This window comes from Geospiza fortis, unplaced genomic scaffold, assembly GCF_000277835.1.
Source record: "Geospiza fortis unplaced genomic scaffold, GeoFor_1.0 scaffold85, whole genome shotgun sequence".
NCBI classification, from domain to species: Eukaryota; Metazoa; Chordata; class Aves; order Passeriformes; family Thraupidae; genus Geospiza; species Geospiza fortis.
Window position 1 is genome coordinate 2964788 of NW_005054358.1, and position 20008 is coordinate 2984795.

At 45.7% G+C, this 20008-nt stretch overlaps 1 protein-coding gene across 7 annotated transcripts in view; it reads right to left on the reverse strand.

Annotated features, from left to right (window-relative positions):
- TNC (tenascin C) overlaps nt 1–20008 on the reverse strand; it is a 75506-nt gene that overhangs the window by 24202 nt on the left and 31296 nt on the right. For 3 of the 7 annotated variants that reach the window (XM_031059206.1, XM_031059207.1, XM_031059208.1), the window contains exons 7-10: nt 19432–19701; nt 18212–18397; nt 17387–17476; nt 15462–15725 (exon numbers count right to left, since the gene is read on the reverse strand). In XM_031059206.1, the coding sequence (XP_030915066.1) occupies nt 15462–15725; nt 17387–17476; nt 18212–18397; nt 19432–19701 (810 nt within the window). Of the gene's footprint in view, nt 1–1169; nt 1443–2499; nt 2773–4683; nt 4957–15461; nt 15726–17386; nt 17477–18211; nt 18398–19431; nt 19702–20008 lie in introns of all 7 variants that reach the window. The other 4 variants (XM_031059203.1, XM_031059204.1, XM_014308141.2 and 1 more) reach the window with 4 other exon arrangements.

Genomic DNA, 20008 nt, shown 5'->3' on the forward strand with positions numbered 1-20008 from the left:
ATGTCCCTCATTGCAAGACTTTTAAATAATAATCCACCTCCTTCTCTGGAACTGTGTGGGAAGAGGTGAATGGAAGTGGCCCCGATTAAGGACACAGATGTCACAGATGTCATGCTATCAACCAGTGCCATGGATGCCTTCATGGCCAGCAGGGAAGGTGCCACCATGGTGCTCTTGAAGGCAGGCAAGGAGATCAGAAAATATCCACAAAGCAAACAGGTTTGGGTGGAAAACCCAGGAAATCTGAGCCCTCAGCCCCACATGCAGCTCAGAGAGGGCAAACTGAGTCTTTCCAACCTCATCCTGGCATGGCCACATTCCTTCACATGCCACCCGCATCCATGGTCAGGCACATTCCCATCATGACAGCCTGACTCCCAGGAATGTTACATGCAAAATGAGCTGGAATCATATCCTCAGGCAAGTCTTAGTGATCTCCTGCCATCCTGGAATCACCACCACCACCCAGGGAAACAAGACAGGATGTGGAGACTCAAAGGGAGCAATGCGAGGAACAGAGTGGTGGGCTGACCACCAAGAAAAAGGGAATTTGTTTTTTGAGCCCTGCTCTGTGCTGAGAACATAAAAATCCTGGGCAGAGAAAATATGAGAACCAGTAGAAGGTGGCCAGACCCCTCCATGCAGTTTGGGTCGATCATTTCACATGCGGCACGGACACCCACCAGGGATGCAAATGCCTTGGGAGACATTTGGGTTTAAGGAGGACAAAACTGACATGCAGGAGCCCTCTCCAGGCTGAGAACCACATGAAGGCCTCTCTCCCACCCCCAGCAAAGCAAGTGAGGGTGGGATGAACAACTTCATTCAAGATCAAGTGCAAAGATGCTGAGTGAAACACATCAACCATCTGGAGCAAGGCAATTATATATACACTGAACTTGCAGAGGGGTGTGTATATATAAGGAAACCATCATGGTTTACTACTGCCTCTCTTAATGCTGGGGGCACTTTTTCAGCCTTTTCCATTGCCACAGATCTTTTTCCAAGCCCTCTCAGTGCATTTCAGCCTCCCCTGATGGTTGGAAGGATCCATAGTATAATTCCCCAAGGGAACGATGATGAGTTGGAGCCATGTTTTAGAGCAGTTTGGTGGACAGCAAGAGAAAGGAGAATGAAAAGCAAACCTGGAAGGTGAAACAGTGAAATACCTGTGGTTGCCATGGCTGTCAAGGTCTGCCCACCTTGCCCATCAATTACCCCATGGAGCTGGACTGTGTAATTAGTGGCAGCTTTGAGGTTGGTCACTACAGAGTGCCGGGAGTCCCCTGGCACTGTGAGCACCAGGGAGTCCAAGGGGAAGTCAGAGTTCCTGACTTCCAGAATAAAGTGGTCAAAGGCCTTGTCCTGTGCCTCCCAGGTGAGTGACAGGCTGGCTGAGGTAGCGTTTGATACACTGAGTTTGCTAAGGAGAAGTTCCTCTACTACGGGAAGAAAAAACAAATGGAAATGTATCACAGTTATTAAAAGCCAAAGCAATAAAATAAATTAATAGAGAAGTTTGAATTCACACGACCACAGGTCACAAGGGTCACCCAGCCTTGTGTTTCCCTGTGTTTCCCATACCCCTGCTGCCACCCTGACCCTGCTACCCATCATCAAATGAGGATATTCATAGTCTGCTGCTGCTGGAAATTGATAATATATTATCTGATAGCTGAAATTGGATATTTTGCTTTCACTGACCACATTACTCCATTCCTATGGCAAATCACTACAGCAACTTTTCCTAGAGGGGCAAAATTTGGTGGAGGTGTTTAACAATCATAACATGAGCCATTATCTTCCTACAATAACAATGTTCTGTTTCTGTAGTCCAGTCCTCACTTCCCACTCTCATCCTGAACATTTGACTTCCCTGTCTTTTCTGGGAAAAATGTCAACTGTAAAACCTTGAAATGTTCAACATGCCAACAACTCAGTGCCTGCCTATTCCCTTCTCTGACATCAACTCAAATGGACTTTTCAATCTCTCACCCAACACAGCCTGAATAATTGAAGGTGAATTCAAGCAGTGAATGTGCCTTGCAGGATTGTGCTGGCACAGACTGAAATGTGCCTGACATCTTTTGGGTAAATCTGTGTCTAGAAATCAGCTTATCTGAGAGAAGCTGTGTCCTGTCTGGGCTGTGGGACAGATGCACACACAGGCTGAAAGGTGAACGTAAGGAATCATCTCCCACTTGGTTCCTGGGATATTTGCTTTGCTTCTCTTCTGCCTCAGATGCTGCCCCAACCTTGATGTCTGGACTCATGGTGTGAATGAAATCCCAGCGCAATGGGATTGCCTGACTGTGCTGCATGGGATGGTGGCTCAAATTCAAACATTCCCAGCTCACATTGTCCCCAGCCGGTCTTCCTCGGAAGGCAGAAGGTTGGGAAATGGGTGGGCTGTGGGGTAGCTGAGGGCAGGGAAGGGGGCACAACCTGTAAGGAAGAGTTCAAAAAAGCAGAGTTAGCAGTGAGGTAGGCTTTGTGTACCTGTGGTAGCTGCAGCACTGATTGCCTGTGTGCGGAACCCGCGAGAGATCCCGGAGAGGTAGACAATGAAATCAGTGCTGGGAGAAAGCCCTGAGATATGAGCAGTCCTTGAGTTGCCTGAGAAGTTGAACTCCATGGGCTCCAGCAACCTGTTAGAATCAATAATTTCAATGGTAAAGATGTCGAAGTCGCCGTTGGAGGCTGTCCAGGAGAGGTTGAAGCTTTCGGGGGTAATGTCGGAAACCGTGAGCTCAGCAATGCCGGGCTGCTCTCCTGGGGAGGGAAACAACACCTGTCAGAAGGGCCCCCGACCCCCTCCTTATCTCACAGGCTCCTCTCTGCCATGCTGGCAGCACTGCCAGCTGGGGAAGGGCGTGTGAGTAAAAGCTTGTTATGAGCAGACAGGTATTAAGGGGAGGAAATTAAATTAAAACGTCACAAAATGTTAGATAAGAAAAAAAATTAAAATAACATTGAAAACTATGGTTATTTCCCTTTCCCTGCAGGAGCAGCCGTGTCTTTGAGGTCTGAGCATGAAAGCAGATGCAAAAGGACTGTCTTGAATGCCCCTGGGGCATTTGGAAAAGACGGCTTCCAGTTTTAGGAGAAGCTAAAACCAAAGCTGTTGCTTTATCCAAAGGAAAATCTTGTGTTTTGTTTACTCTTCTACTTTCCCTTTCAGCTTAAGTCTGTGAAAGCTGGCTTGTAATTTTGGAGCTGGAGCCAAAATGCAAAACAGGGAGAGATGCCTTGGGGTTTCTTCCTCTCTGCAGACATCCCCACAGCGTTACAGGAAGGTTCAGATATTTTTTAACAATTGCAAGTCCCCAGAAGGGAAGATTTTGAAAAGCTGGCTGCTGAGCTTGACCCAGAAAGGGAAGGGAAAACCTCAGCAGGGCATTTTCTGCTGTTTTCACCAGGGTAAAGGAAGGGAGCACATTGCATATTTAGGCAGGACACCCATGATGTGTTTCCTGCTCTGTCTCTTTGTCCAGCACTTTGCTCTGCTCTCCATGGGCATCTGCTCCCAGCTCCTGGTGAGGACTCTCAAAGCTCAGCACTTTCCTGGGACCCAGCACAGCCATTCCTGCCCAAGCCAGGCTGCTCTAAGCACTACAGAAACAAGCAAGCTCTGCTGCACTTCATGCTTTAATTCTGATTAGTTCTCACAGGCGCTTTCATCCCTTTCTAGGCAGGGTACCATGTGCTGGGGGCAGCCTGGCCCCAGCCAGCCCTGGCTATCTCACAGAGACAGGAGGTTGCAGAGGGCTGAGGGGGAGCCCAGAGGCAGCAGAAATTGTCTAATTGTAATAATTTCTTGTAGAAATTATCTGAAGGAAAGGCCACTGATGCCCCTTTAATGCCAATTAATTCACACTGTTCATTACAGTTATCATAACACCTGGGAGGATCAGAGAGCCACACAGCACAGATGTAAATATACATTTATCTCTCATGGTCAAAACCTGTGATAAGCTCATATTTCAAACTGTTGTGTTTCACATGATGAGCCAGAAAATTATTTTGGGGCCCTTGATGAGCTTCATGCAAGCTCCTGATAGCACAGAGCTCACTTGCCTCCTTTCAGGCCAGTTTTATGCCAGGGTAGTTCTGCTGATTTTGATTTTTTGCATTATATCTTTTTCAGGCCAGATTTTTTCATGATCTTAGATGGCTTAATGCATTTTATTAGTCTTATTAGGAATTAATTTGTGTCCTTTCCTATATGAGAACATATGGAAGGCGTTTGTCCTTACCCTGAGTCAGGTACACACAACTTTACTGAGTCTGAATTCACAGAGAATTTTTTCAGAGGCAGCTTCTGAAGGGTAAAAACTGAACACTCTCAGGCTTTGATTATCTGGGCTGATAGAGGAATGATTTTTATAACTTTACCAGGCAACCTGGCCTTTCCCAAGCAGGTACAACATCCAGCTGGGTTTTGCTGTTAGTGTCAGCCAGGTAAGTGAGGTTAGGGAACAAAACAAAGGGAAAGCAGGGAGGGAAGGGCTGCACCAGGGCACTGAAGCTCTGACCATGGGAAGCCTGACCACGAGGCATTTCCATGCCAGAGATGTTCAGCCGAGCTTTAAGGAGCTCGTGCAAGGCTGTCCCAGCCAGCAGGACCTGCCCAGCACTGGCAGGAGCTCACATCTCTGTCACAAAGAGCCGCAGGGAAGGTACCTGTGGTGGTCTCAAGAGAAAGGGGCTTGCTCCTGTGGCCCCGAGTGAGCCCCTGCAGGGTGATGATGTAAGGAGTGCTGGCCTTGAGGCCGGTGACATTCACAGAGCTCAGTGTCCCCGGCACTGTGACATTGCGGCTCTCCTCGGGGCTGCCAGCCTCCTGCACCTGCAGCACGAAGCTCTCAAAGGCCCCGTCTGCTGCTGTCCAGGCGAGCTGGAAACCATCCCAGCCAGGCTCTGACACTGACAGCTTCCCCAGCTCGGGTTCCTCCTCTGGATAAGGACAGAGAGGCAAGCTGTTACTTGGGTTGCACGGTGGTGCTGATGTCGGATTATTTAATGAGGTTCTGTGTTAATGAATTTCACATTTAATCAGGGCCACAGAGATGCCCCCCCCCCTGCATTTACATTATCAGCTGCCTCAGATAACTGCAATAAAGTCTCTTTGGAGACATGGCAAAACACAACCGTGAGAGAAGAATTGTAATAATTAACAAATATTGGGAGGCTGCCCACAGAAAGCAGCTCATAGAGGATCTTACAGCTTTATCAGCATTATCAGCATTAATTAAACTCCTTATGAGATAAGTAGGTATTACTGTAACAGCTTTACTCAGTGTGATACACTGAGTTGTGAAACAACTTTACTTCAGTGCCATTCAGAAGTAACTGTGTTGTAAGGGTGGGAAAGGGTATGGTTCAGAGTAGCTGGGATTCAGGTATTTATGCTTTTAATTGCATCCACTTGAAGGATGCTGCTTATGCTTCCAAGCTATTTCTAATAGAAAACAACAAAGAAGAGGAAAATGCCTCCATGTCTGCATGTCTTTAATGGATTTGTCTTCTTTTAGCTCATTATTCTACTTACAGGACCTTTCTGTGGGTGTAGACAGGACTTTCAGAGTTACTGATATGTGTCTAAAATCAAAATGTTCATCCACAGAAATTCAGATTCTCGCAAACCCCCACAGGAGTGGCCAAGGAATTTGGGAGCCATCAGAGGTGACTCTGCTGCTGTTAAATCTGAAAGCTGAGGTCATTTGCTCAGCAAGAATGGAAAGTTCTTTGTTACAAAGGGGACACAACTGATTCCTTAACATTAACAGTCAGTGGTAAAAATGAGAGAGCACTGCTTGGCTTTTCTACCTGGAAACTCCTGTGTGCTCTGTCACTGACTTGTGGCCTGTGCTGATTTTCTAGCACCCTTCTGATTTATTTGAATTGTTGCACATAAGTGTTACAGTAAGAACAGAGTGTCTCTGAATAATCCCATTCTGCATGACTGAGAATTCATAAGAGATGCTGCATGAAGGGAAATGGATCAGATTTGTCAATTGTAGACATCGACTTTATGCATATTGTAATACAGAAGTTAAGGGGGCCCTGGAATAAATGAAATTTAGGCTCAGCAGCATCACTCATATGGAGTTTCTCCCTGTAAAACCAGAGTGATTATTGCATGACTGCTCAAAGCCTTAGGCAGGCAGCTGGGGCTGGATTTTCAGAGGTTGAGCATTCATAGATCATAACAACCTTCAGTAAAATTCATTAACAAATCAGTAAATTGCTAATATTCAGGAACAGAAGTTCTGTTGAGCTTTTCCCATGCTGTTAGAAGGAAAGAGATTGTTTATGACATGATGGTGGTGTTCAACAACAATAAAAGAAATGCATTAATCCAGAGCTGTCTTCCCTTATCAGGAACAGAAAGGAAATTCATTGAGGTAAAATATGAATTCTGCCAAAACAAGACTGTTATCTGGAAAAGAGAAAGCAGGACAGCAAGGGAACTGGTTGTATCAGAGATCACAATCTGTTGGTGTCAACAGAAACAAATAAAACAAATACATTTCCTTAAAATGAAAGTGAAACTAAAGTTACAGTGAAGTTAAATATTTTAAATAGAAGCTTGGTTATAATAAGTAATGCAGGAACAATCACAGGTTGAAAGCAATTCTGATTTCTCTGAAAATGCTCAGTTTCATTCTCCTCCATGATGCAGAGCCCCTTTTCCTGCCATTTGTTGCTCATGCATGTCTGACAGAAAAGCAAACTACCCTCTCATGCTCTCCAGTGACCAAGGGGCTCTCCTGTGGAATCATGAACCAAACAGGGTTGCTGGGGAGCTCCAAAATCCTCAGCCAACCAGCACAGATGACAAAGCAACCACAGTGCCATGGTAAAGATCAAGGGATGATGTTTCTTATTAAAAAAAAAAAAAAACAAAAAAAAACCAAAAAACCAAAAAAAACCCACCAAAAAATAAAACCAAACCAAAACAAAAAAACCCCACAAAAACCAAAACCATGATCAGAGAGAACAAACCATGGAGAGGTGAGACTGTTCTGGCTCTGTGAAATAATCTCTGTGTCTCTACATAGGTAGTTTATCTCCTGTTGGGAATTAGGTTTTGAGGGCTGGACAAGTGCAGTCCTTAGATCTGAGCTCCCACCCTGGTGCTTTGGTCATGACTGAACTCAGCCCTGATTCCTCATGGAATTCATGGAACAGGGGTAAGAGGTGGGAGTTTTTGGAAAGGTCTCACAATCTTTTTTTCTCTCTGAGATCACCATTTCCATGCCAAACTCCTGCTGTGTTTAATCATGAACCAACCAGGGTTTCTGAGGAGCTCCATAATCCTCAGCCATCCAGCATCCAGCACAGATGACAAAGCAACCGCAGTGTCATGGTAAAGATCAAGGGATGGTGTTTTGTAAAAAAAAACCAAAACCATAAAACAAAACCATAATCAGAGAGAAGAAACCATGGAGAGGTGAGACTGTTCTGGCTCTGTGAAATAATCTCTGTGTCTCTACATAGGTAGTTTATCTCCTATTGGGAATTAGGTTTTGAGGGCTGGACAAGTGCAGTCCTTAGATCTGAGCTCCCACCCTGGTGCTTTGGTCATGACTGAACTCAGCCCTGATTCCTCATGGAATTCATGGAACAGGGGTAAGAGGTGGGAGTTTGAAAGGTGCCACAGTCTTTTTTTCTCTCTGACATCACCACTGCCATGCCAAACTCCTGCTGTGTTTGAGCACAATCCAGACAAGCACATGCAGCATCTCTCTGCTCCCACATCCCTTATCAGCAGCAGATGCATCAACGTCTCTCTTTGCATGCAATTGGAAAAGAGGGATTTGATGCTGCATCACCTTCAGAACTGCATGGGGCAGTGTCCATGCTGCACCACCCCAGGCTCTCATTCCACAGCTGTAAGAGTTACATCCCATGCAAAAGGAAGAATAAACCAGCCAGGAGGAAAAGCATCACTCACAAAGCCTAAAATCTGTACCGAAGCCATATGGAAATGAAGTTCTGGGTTTTGAAGCAGAAAAGGAACAGATGGCTGTGAATCCATGGGAAATACCTGCAGCAGCTAGAGCTTCCAGGGACCAAGAGAGCTGGCATTGGGTACTTCCACTGAGGTTAATCTGCAATTGTGTACCAGCTGGGAGACTGGGAATTTCTGTTTCTCAAAGATTTCCCAGCAGAAACATTTTCTGTGCTCTGTTTAAAATGGACAGGCCTTTCAGAGTGATGGGGAACTGATCAAATACCTCATCCTGTGCTGCCCAGGACAGGTGGAACCACTGCAAGTCCTGGGAGTTATGTTAAGGTCATGAAGAGCCACAGTGATTCTGAGCTGGGTGAGTGAGGGGGAATAAAAGCAGAGCAGGAGGCTCAGGGCTGGGGGATGTTAAATAACTGAGCTGGGGAGGGGCAGGGCTGGGAGGATCAAATGGTGTTTCACTGGTTGATTCTCCAGGTGTGGTGGCCGGAAGTGCTATAAAAAGTGCTAAAATTTCCTGATAATAACCCCCCAAACAACAGCTAACACCTGCTCCAACACCCTCTGTGGGCTGTGCATTGGGATCTCCTAAACAAAGCAAGCAGAGGAGTTCTCCTGGTTTTGGAGACTGAAACCAGGCCTGGAGCACAGGGAGCAGCAGCACTCACAGCCTGGTTCTCACAGAGCCACCGAGCAGCAGAGATGAGCTGGAACGCTTCCAGCAGGGAGCTGGCACATCCTCAGCTGATGGAAATCAGTTCTCTTTGATTACTTCCAAAGAACTTTGCTCATTTACATTGCATTGGAACCCTCGGTATCCAAACATGTCCTTTGTCTTTCCTACACCCATCAGCGAATGCTCCTGACACAAACCATGGAGGGAATTCATGCGGAAAATCGCAAACACATCTAAAGCCAGGCTGAGAAATCACAGCAGAAACATGCTAAAGCTCCTCACATCCTACCAAAAACAGGCTTGGAGGAGTTATTCATTGTGATACATGCAGAAGAAAGTGGAGGGGACCCACATTCTTGCCTAAAAACTAGGATAGAAAGAACTTAAAAAATATTTCTTATAGGACATTCCCAGGAATGGAAAGGGGAGAGGCCTGGCTTTCAACATGCTGAATGATCTGTGGATATGTCCTGTAGAACAGTCAGATTCTGGAAATCTGAGAGCTGTGGAGGTCACAGGCAAGGAGCTTCTGATGACAGCCACAAGGCACCAGGCAGGGGATTTCTCTGACATGCAGAATTATCTCCTCATTAGTGGGAAGCCACATCATTTCACACCTCGGTGACTTCCTTGCTTTCATGCTCCACTTGCATTCAATAAGAGAGAGCAAGTCATCGAGCACCATCCATCAGCTCAGCACAAATATCTGCTCAGGATTCATGACATGTCTCCAAATTCACACATCCATCACAAAGAAATACGTTTTCAGAGGAGCAAAATCAATTAGAAATGTTTTCAAATGGATGCAGAAATGTTAGCTTGTAAATATGCTCTCAGGTTAACTACAGGTGTGGAAACATTGTTTTCTGCTCACCTCTGGGAAGGAGAGAAGCCTGTGAGGCAAAGACTGATTTATATTTATATATAATATGAATATTTATATTTACATATGTAATTGATATTCTTGATTTAGGTAAGAACTGCTCTTAAATCACCCCAGACATGTTCTGAGAAGGCTCTACCTGTGCTGCAGCCGGGAGATAAGCGTGTTTCCATCACACCAGCACAGCTACAGCGCTCACCACTGCCATCATCCCCTCTTTCCCAGTAAACCCCTGTCAGAATTGTTATCTGCCTGCTCCAGGGCTGCTCGTGGAACAAAGCAGGAAGGTTTGGAACCATTCTGCAACTCCCAGCTGCTTGTGCATCAGCAGGTGCCAAGCAGGTCTTTCCTGTTCTGGGAACAGGCAAAAAAATACAGCATCAAGAGCACTGGCACTTGTTTAGTCTAAAAGTTGTTCATTTAGCAGGCACAGAGGTGGCTTGGCTTTGGGGGGCTGGTGTTCCAGATTGCAATGCAAGATGTTTTCTATTACCATCTGTATGGCAGATTACCTTTGTCAAGTGGGCAGTTTGCCTTATCTCTCTCTCTGAGTGACCACATTCACACCTCCCTCGGGAGGGGACATTGCTGATAACAGACTATTGAATATCACTGCATGGCTGATAAGAACTACAGCATCCCATTGGGAGATGCTCCGCCCAGAGGGAGGAGCCAAGCATTGCTACCCAGATATAATCCAGAGGTTTTGAGACACCAGCACAGCTTTCTCCATGGGATTCCCCAGAAGAACAGCAGCTGCCTCTTCTTCCACTGGATCTTCAGAGGAAGAATACATCCTTCTCTACAGGACCCCCCTGCTCCAACAGAACCACCCCTGACACTGCAGGAGGGCTGCAGCCACAATTCCAATGGGACTGCCACCAACACCCTGACCAACAGGGTGTCAGGTTGGGTTCTGACTCTGTCAGTGTTGTTCCAGTGGACTGCATTGTTTATTTTATCCTTTTATTACTTTCTTCCCTATTAAAGAACTGTTATTTCCTGCTCCCATATTTTTGCCTGAGAGCCCCTTTATTTAAAATTATAGCAATTCGGAGGGGTGGGGAGGGTTTACATTCTCCCTTTCAGGGGAGGCTCCTGCCTTCCTTAGCAGACTCCTGTCTTTCCAAACCAAAGCTGGGCTTTGCTGGGAGGGTTCCTGCTCAAGACAAGAGTGGGCAGTCCAGTGGGGAGGAGAGGGCAGCAGTGCATCCTACAGGGACAGCTCCCCCTGGGAAACTGAACCCTGAGCTGGAAACTGAAGATAAAACATTCAAAAATACAAGAGGCAACATAAAATTAGGGTGGCGTTACACTCCTGATGTACTGAGGGTGTGTGAGAGAGCCCTGTGTAAGATCAGTCAAAACTGGCCCCTCATTTTCCCTGACCATGCCAGGTCTCTGCCTGTTCTAGCACAGCCACACAAGGATTTGGTTACTCCAATCTGGATGGAAAATGCAGCAGCAGTTCAAGTATATTATAAAAAACCTGAGGGACCAACCACCTGTGTGAGATTTGAATCCAGAAATTTGCTGGATTCGCAAGTGGATTTATTTTATTGTGCCAACTTTGGCAGCTACATGGAGGTTCCATGTATAGGCTGTCCCATGGAACATAGGGGATGTAATTCTGAATATCACCTTGGACTTAATGACTCCACAAATGAATTTGTGGGTGAGAAAGAATGGTTTTCCTCTACCACAGATATTAACACTCGTATATCCCACATTAAATTCATGTGTATCAGGGGAATATGTGGCTTTGTGTACAAACAAACAGAAGATGGACACATGAAAATGATGTGAATACATGGAAAATACTCTGATACCACAGAAATATCAGTGTTCTTTGTTTAGCAGGCAGAATGCTGTAACAGATAATGGAAAATCTGGAAAACAATCAAACTGTAGAATAACAAGAACAGTGGAGCTCCAACACTTGATTTAACAATGAGGGGAATAGATGGGCAGAAAAAGCAGAGAGCTCTGGGAGCTTTAGGTGGGTGGGTGACAGCCAGAGAATGATTCACAGTGGTGAGATGAATGAACAGAGATAGAAGCTGTGTAAAAGGGAAACTGGATGGATAACAAACATACACTCCTTCCCAGGCTGGAACACTTCTTACTGTCAGCTTAGGAAATAGCTCAATATCTCTTGGTAAAATCTCCAGGCTGAGCCTGGCCTGAATACATCTGTGGAGTGGTGTTGGCCTTTTGAGGAATTCCACTGGAATGTTTCTCTGGAGGTTTTACTAAAAAGGATGCTCGTGTGCTGCCAGGACATTTCCCCAACTCCTTGGGATAGAGCAAGAAGTATTCTGGATTATTTCTTTCTTCTGAATCTGGGATTTTAAATTACTCCCCAAGAGGGGCTCTCAGCCACTTTCCCAATCTCTTGATGACCCAGCAAGGTTTTCTTTTTAGCCCCTTTTGGCTAAACCACTTCCCCCTCTCTTAATCAGCTGATTAAACTGGGCTTGCAGTGCCTGTGCGCCTCTGAATTTCATGAAGAAACCACTGCAGCACATCACAAGCCAGAAATACTCCAGAAATGGAGTAGCTACCTCTAAAAACTGAACTCAGGCTCCAGGTGCTCTCAGAGGAGGAGTCAGCTGAACAAATTGGACAATCTTCCCTGGCAAATTTACTTTCCCAGTGCTCAGTACTGCACTTTCCCATGGAGCTGGCTCACCTAATCATTCTTGCTGATGTTTCTTTGAGTTTGTATAAGAAAGGGTGGTGCAATCTGAGCCTTGGAGAAGCCAGGAGAGGAAGAGGGGCTGACGCACACCACGGACAAGGGCCTTTGGTAAACAGCATAAATCTTGTGGAAAACATTCAGCAGAACGGAAAAGTCACTTCTCCAAGCCATGCTCTGCTGTTCAAGCTCACTCCCAGAGGCAAGACAGTATCACATCCACGATCCATCAACAGTTGCTGCACAATCTGGGTCCTTCAGCAGAGGCATTTGAGCTTGGCTCTTGGTTTCTCACTCATTTATCTCCCCAGGCCTCTCATGGCTGATGTATTGGCATCCCTCCTGCTCCAGGCCCCACATTGTGCTCTGCAGGCAGGGCTCCAGGGGCAGAGCAGGACAGAACAAAGCTGCAGTCTGAGCACTGGGGATGTGCTCACCCTGCAGATGAGCTGCTCATCTGCTGGGACATGCTCAAGGCAAGGTCCCTCCAAGGACTAAAATGGCTCCTTTTCTTTAATTTCTGAGTCAAACCTTCGTGCAGTGGCGGGTGGGACTCTCCTGGCACCTTCACTAATAACAGAAAGGAGTTTCCTGTTGGAGCCACAGCTTCCAGAGGAGCAGAGTGCTGCTCTCCAGCCCATCCTCACACCTCAATTTTATAGGAAGTGTTGGTTTGGAGGCTGTCAATCCCAGCTCCCAGGGGTTCTCTGGGCAGGAAGGGCCCTGCTGTGACACTTGCATTACTCCAGCACAGAACTGCTGTGGGTTCCTGTATCCCATGTGCAGTGGCAGGTGGGACCCTCCTGACACCCTCGCTAATAACAGAAAGGAGTTTCCTGTGGTACCTCAGCTTCCAGAGGAGCAGAGTGCTGCCCTCCAGCCCATCCTCACACCTTGGTTTATGGGAAATGTTGGTTTGGAGGCTGTCAATCCCAGCTTCCAGGGGCTCTGCTGTGACACTTCCATTACTCCAGCACAAAACTGCTGTGGGTTCCTGTATTCACACACCACAAGACACTAAAGCTGTGTGGTCTGTTCCCTTCAGGACCACAAGGTCCCTCATGGAATTCTTCTGCATTCCTGATGCTTCTGGAGCAAAAAAAAAAAACAACCCTCATTTCAGGGAGTTCCTCTGGGTCAGGACTCAATGCTTGCATTAGGGTTACACTACATGGAGCTACAAGAGACAAACAAGCAAATGGAAATGTGAAATATTCAGTCTTTCCTTTTCAGCAAAATTTAGCAAACTTCACTCTGTAATCTTTGCCATCCCTTGAGTGCAGGAGCAAGGATATCAGTTAAAAAAGACTTTGTCACTTGAGCTGCACTTCATCCCTGTGAAGGGACAGAAGCAACACTGGCTTCCATCCTGTATTATGTATTTTGTGATGTGTCCTTTGCTAGAGGTTCGCGAGTTCTGAATGTCTCAGCTTGCCTCCACAAGAGAGGGCAAAACAAGATTGTTTGGCTTCAGCCTGAGGACTTGGGACCTCCCAAGTGCTGGAACATGGATAAAGAGGAGTGTCCTGAGGGTAGATGGAAAGGCAAACTGAAGAGACCACTTGTCTTGTACTGCCCAGGCTTCCAGAGAATTTCTGCTCCCTGTGCTCTGTGTTTGGATTTGTCCGTTCCTACTCAGCAGAAGGGTCACAGAGCAAGGTTATGGCAACTGCTGCTCCCAGGAGCCCACTGCAGAGCCCTCTCTGTTTACTACTGCTCTGAGTAAAGACATAAAACAAATACAGCAGCCAGAGAAGGTATTTCTTAAAAAAAAAAAAAAATATATAAGGCACACCAGGAAAAAGAAGCCACCTTGTGAAGCTTTGGAAGCTGGTGCTGCAAAGACCAGGCTGTGAGATTCCACAGTTTCTGCCTCTTCACCATCCCTGCAGACTTCCTTGAAACCTCTCAGTCTTCCAACAGAGAGAGTTGGAAAATTGAAGCCTGCTCACTCCTGCCACACAATCCTACAGCTTCCTTTTTTCTGTATGTACCTCAAGGCTCCCTAATTTTTCCCTGCCCTGGACACAGGCCTGACTTAGGCACCAAACAACTCATCAGGACTGATGGTTTCCAGCCCATGTAACTCTCTGATGGATTGCTGTCTCTATTGAGCATTCAGAGGTTGTGCTGGCGTGAGCGCTGCCAGGGAATATGAACCCAGCTTTGATCTGTGTAAATTATTAATTTAAGCTGTGTAATTATTAATTTGTAAAATCCACACTGTCTGACATGTGCTCACCTCACAGATGGTCACTGGGCAGAAAAGGATAAACACCTTGGTGTGTGCTAAGGACAATAACTGTAGCCCAGCTGATTGTGATTTCACCATCTCTGCTTGCTTAGAGCAGTTAAGCTTTGCCTCGCAGGATTTAGGCTGAGAAACCTAAAGATTCAGGTCTTATTTGTGTTCTATACTGAGATATAATTCTCTGTGCAACAAACCTTGGCTCAGAATGTTTCACAAAAGATAAAACCTTGTTCAGTAAGTCATCTGATAGTGGTCAGTGGGAGTGGTTTGCACAAATGGAGATGACAAAAACACAAACATAAGTCACAGTATCTAGTGGAAATGGTGGCTTGGACCAGATTGGAGCAGAAAACTTTTCCAGTTTTGGATGAGAAAACTGAAATAGGGCAACACCAGAGCCCCACTGGCCCTGCTGAGGGATGATGGCCTGCTGTGAAGAGAATAAATTAGTCAGGAACAAACCAAGTTAAACACATTCTGCTTGCTCTTCCTCTTAGATTTTTGGCTGTAGAAAGCAAAACATGTTAGAAGACATGATGTACAAAAATACCCAGCCTCACCTAAAACAAAGAATGAGTTCTACATCCATGCAGGACCAGTGGATGAGCTCTTTGTGAGGCCTCTCAAGGGATGAGCAAGAAATCATTGGGAACATGGAGGTGAACACAGCAGGGAGGGACACACAGAGAGGGATTTAGCACCAGTGAATCCCACCCCTAGCACATGAAAATCCCTCTTGAGCTTGGGATGTGAAGCCACTTCCACAGAACTGCTTAGAATTAGGGGAACTGATTCGCTGGATTCAGGGATGCATGTGGAAGTGAAACGGTTTCTTGTCTTCTGCTGGCTGGTAAACCCACCTATCCTTCACTCTCATGCTGGCAGAGCTGTCTGCTCTGCAGGACGTTCCCCAGACATGGATTAGGAAATCAGGTGAAGTCCTCCCTGGGCTAGTGACCACCAGAGGCTGTTACTCACCCGTGGAGCCCTTGACAGTGGTGGGTTTGCTCTTGTGCCGTCCCTTCTCTGCCAGCAGGCTGATGGTGTACTCGGTGCCTGGCTCCAGCCCCCGCAGCAGGAAGGAGCTGCTGTCCACTGGGATCTCCACCTCGCTCTTCTTCCCCGAGGGATTGGTGTAAACCAGGCGGTAGTGGTCAAACTTGGCCACCGGCCTTCTCCAGCGCAGGGACAAGGTGGTCTCAGTGGGCTCGCTGACTTCCAGGTCCTTGGGGTTATCAAGGTCTACAAGTGAAAAACAAGCAAAGTTGAGGTGTCTCTGAAGTGCCCTGAGAGATTTTTTCAGGCATCTGTAGAGGAATATCTGTTGGAGTGACAGGGGTAGCACGGTCGGGACGGATGGAGACGAGAGATCTCTGGAGCCAGGTCTGGAACTTGGGGTTTATTGCAAAGGGCCTGGGTGCAGGGCCCTGCTGGGAGCTGCCAGGCACAGCTCAGAGCAGGCTGAGAGAAGAGAAGGGGAGAGAGGATGCAACACAGAAAGAGGATGAGAGGATAAGAGAGTAAGAGGGTAAGAGAGTGAGGTTCCCATAAAAATATGATAAATCTTTTTCTGTTTTGAATATTCTGATTCTCACTAACCAATCTAGCACAAGATACAAATCCTACGGCATTTCCATACAGCCTATAAGAATCACTACATTACCATCCTGTGTTACATTTTAAATCCTACAAACTCCTCTTTGGGCCCCTTCTGCCAAGCTGTAGGGTCTGCTCTGACCCTTGGGCCTGTCTGCAAGCAGAGGGTGTTGTTCCATCAAAAGGGGATCACCTTCAGCTGGCCACGCCATTGTTTTCCAGTTGTTCAGTAACTGAGGGATCTCAAAGCTGCTTTCATTTCAATCTCACTTATAGTTTCTATATTCTCAAAATCCTTTACCAGGCAATCATATTTATAAGGCTTTCCTGTTTCATCTTCTCCAACAAATATCTCCATTGGGGGTCTGGCAGCAGCTCAGGGTCTGCCCACCTTTGGGATCCTTTGAAATGGGTAGAGAATGATATTTTCTGAAAAATCCTCTTTGCCCAGGATTTTCTCCTGGGAAACTGAGAGGCCTCAGAGAGGAATGAAAACAATAATTATCTGATTGCTGCTCCTGTGTTTGCTGCTTTGGATTGTGGCTTCATCAAACAGGTGAATGTTTGATTGGTTCCATGTGAATTGTTTTTAATTAATGACCAATCACCATTAGCTGTGTCAGACTGAGAAGTCAGTCACAAGTTTTCATTATCATTCTTGTGAAGCCTTCTGTCTGTATCCTTTCTCTTTCTTTAGTACAGTTTTAGTATACCATTCTTTTAATATAATATAACATCGTAAAATAATAAATCAGCCTTCTGAGAACATGGAGTCAAATTCTCATCTCTCACCTTGTCCTGGGGACCTCACAAACACCACAGAGAATGATGATGTTCTCCTTTACAGACAAAACCAGAACAAATTTCCTGCCCTTATACTTGAGAGGCAGAAATAAAGCCTTCAGATAATTCAGCTGGGAAAAGGGGGTATTGTGTGAAAAATTCTGGATTGGAAGGTCAGTCAGGACTACTGCAACCTCACTTTGTCACATCAAAATTTTGGCTACCACCATTCCTGTTAGAAACCCTCAAAGGCAGAGGATGGCCAGAGTGATCAGTGCAAGCATAATTATCATTAAGGAGCTGACCTGGAGATGAAACTCCCAGAACATTAAGAGGAGCAAGAAAAAGAAAGATTCAGAGGTCATGACCTTTGTGGGAATTTTTTTTTATTTTCCCTGAGGGGAAAAGTAGCAAAATGAAATCAAGAACTTTCTAAAATATCTCTTCCAGCATCTCTTAGAAATGAAAGAGTGGCTCCACCTGAGGTGCCTCCTCCAGAGCTCTAATGGGACCAGGACACTCACCAGTGCCGGCATTGATGGTAGCAGGAGCACTTTCCCTGTCGTTCCGCACTGCTGTCACTCCAATGCCATATTCAGTCCCAGGCCTCAAACCTATGAGATGAAGAGAAGAAATGTGAGTTCCTGTCCATATGAATATGCCTGCAGGTGTTTGTTGGAATAAGGAAGGCTGAATGGATGCAGAGTGAGAGATCTGCTTTTCTCTATGCAGGTTTCTGTTGATCCTCCAGCTGACAAGCTGCAGACTGGCACCAGTGAATCCCACCCCTAGCACATGAAAATGCCTCTTGAGCCTGGCATGTGAAGCCACTTCCACAAAGCTGCTTGGAATTAGGGGAACTGATTTGTTGGATTCAGGGATGCATGTGGAGGTGAAATGGTTTCATGTCTTCTGCTGGCCAGTAAATCCATTTCACATGGCTTTCAATTCAGTTTGGTCTACTCAAATTATAGAATCATGCAATAGTTTCAGTTGGAAGGGACATTAAAGATCATCTTTTTCTACCTCCTGCCATGGCAGGGACACCTCCCACTGTCCCAGGCTGCTCCCAGCCCTGTCCAGCCTGGCCTTGGGCACTGCCAGGGATCCAGGGGCAGCCCCAGCTGTGCCAGGGCCTGTCCACCCTGCCAGGGAACAATTCCTTCCTAATATCTCATCTAATTTCAAATTTGCAACCTCTTGTCCCCCAAAAATGTGCTTGAGATCACTCAAAACTTGTTTGTACCTCTAATGTATGTTGACCACAAGGACACTTTTTTGCTCCATGTCTGTGCCCTGGGGTTGACAAAAACAATGTGACACTAGTGACAATCTCTCCATCCCCCTACCTGTGAGTGTAGCTCTGGTTGTGGCCTGGCTGCCCTTGGGCACTGTGATCTCCACGTGGTCCCCACCAGAGATGGGGGCGAACTTGATTCGGTAATTATCAACGTTGGCGTGGCTGTTCTTCCACTCCAGGGTGATGCTGCTGTCAGTCTGGGACACCCGCTTCAGGTTCCTTGGAGCATCCAGGTCTGGAACCAACCAAGCAATAAATTAATAATTCGGAATATTTCTCTTCTGACAGCAGTCTCATGTGACAGTGCTTTTTAGAAGGTGAAATGACCTGTAAAGCTTCCTCTCACATGATCCTGTTATGTCTTAACTGTAAAAAACAGAGGTTTTCTAGCATGAAAAGTGAGTTCGTCAGGTTCAGTTCAAGAAATTTAAATTCTGTCTCCTGAGACAAAATTAATATTTTCATTGGAATAATTAGTTTTATTATAAAATGGGTTTGTGGAAAACATACTTGGATGAGAATAGTTTTCCTTTACAAATACCCCAGCTTTCAAAAGGAAAAAAGAGTAAAGAACTGGTCATATCTAGAATTTGTGTTCAGTAACGTCTTGCATTCATGGCTGGAAGGAACTCTAAGTCCCAAAAATAAGGTGAATATTATAGGGAAATTCAATGAGCTTTCATTTTTCACACCTACAGTAGCCTCAAATCCTGCTCCAAAATAACAACTGTATTTTAGGATGAAAAGGGATGTAATTCACAGCTCTCTTAATGCATCAAGCCTTGATAACCTGCTAAAGGACCCACATTTTCCAAAAACATTCCCAGAATCACTGAGGAGCACAGTAAATTTATAAAAGAATGGCAGGGAATATTTGCAGAACTGAAGAAGAAAAAAAAAAAACAACCAATTCTCTGCTTCTAAACTAATTAGGAAAGAGAAATAAGATGGAATAGGAACTACAGAAGATATTTAGCTCATTGGACAGACAAATGATTCAGAGAAATTTGCTTTTTAAAATAGAGATTTAGGGGAAAAGACACAATAACCTAATTCCCATCTTTAAAATACATTCAAATTCTTACGGGGAGGGTCTAAATATTTTGGTGAGCCAACAAGGCATAAAAGGCACAGGAAATTATTCTCTACTTTCATGTACCTCTAAAACTGGGCTGATTCTGTGTTGATCAGTAACTGCCAACTCCAGCAACAGGACACAAACAGCACAGGAGGATGGGTGGTTCCTGTGGCACCTTCCCAGCCCCTCACCTGTGACAAAAACTTCCTTCACGGGGTCACTCTCCATGTCCCCTCGACGAGAGACCAGCGTCACCTCATACTCTGTGTGTGGCCTCAGGTTGCCAATGGAGTATTGGTTCTCATCTTCAGAGAGGTCAATGGTTGTCCTGTCCCCTGGAATGTCCTTGGGGCCATAAGTGAGCTCTACACCTTCAACTTCAGCCAAGGGTTTGGACCACGTGATGAGAGCCGTGGTGTCGGTGACGTCTTTGGCCTCCACCTGGCTGGGGGCATCAAGCTCTGTTACCAAGAAAAAGAGAGGGGAAAAGGGGCTTTAAAAATAAATATTGCCATGAAAAACATCCATATTCTTATGCTTTTAATTGGTGATTCAAAACAAAGTTAAAATTAATATCCTCATTTATGCTCTTCCTTTGGTTCTTATAGTTTTGGACCCTGAATGGAATCAATCCATCAGAAGCAAATCCATCAAAACTCCTTCAAACTAGATGCTGAAAGAAAAACAAGCAGGAGCCCTAAGAGCCTCGCCACCTTCATATGCTCTTCATGCAAATATCACCAGGATGAAACAAATTCTAGCAAGAAA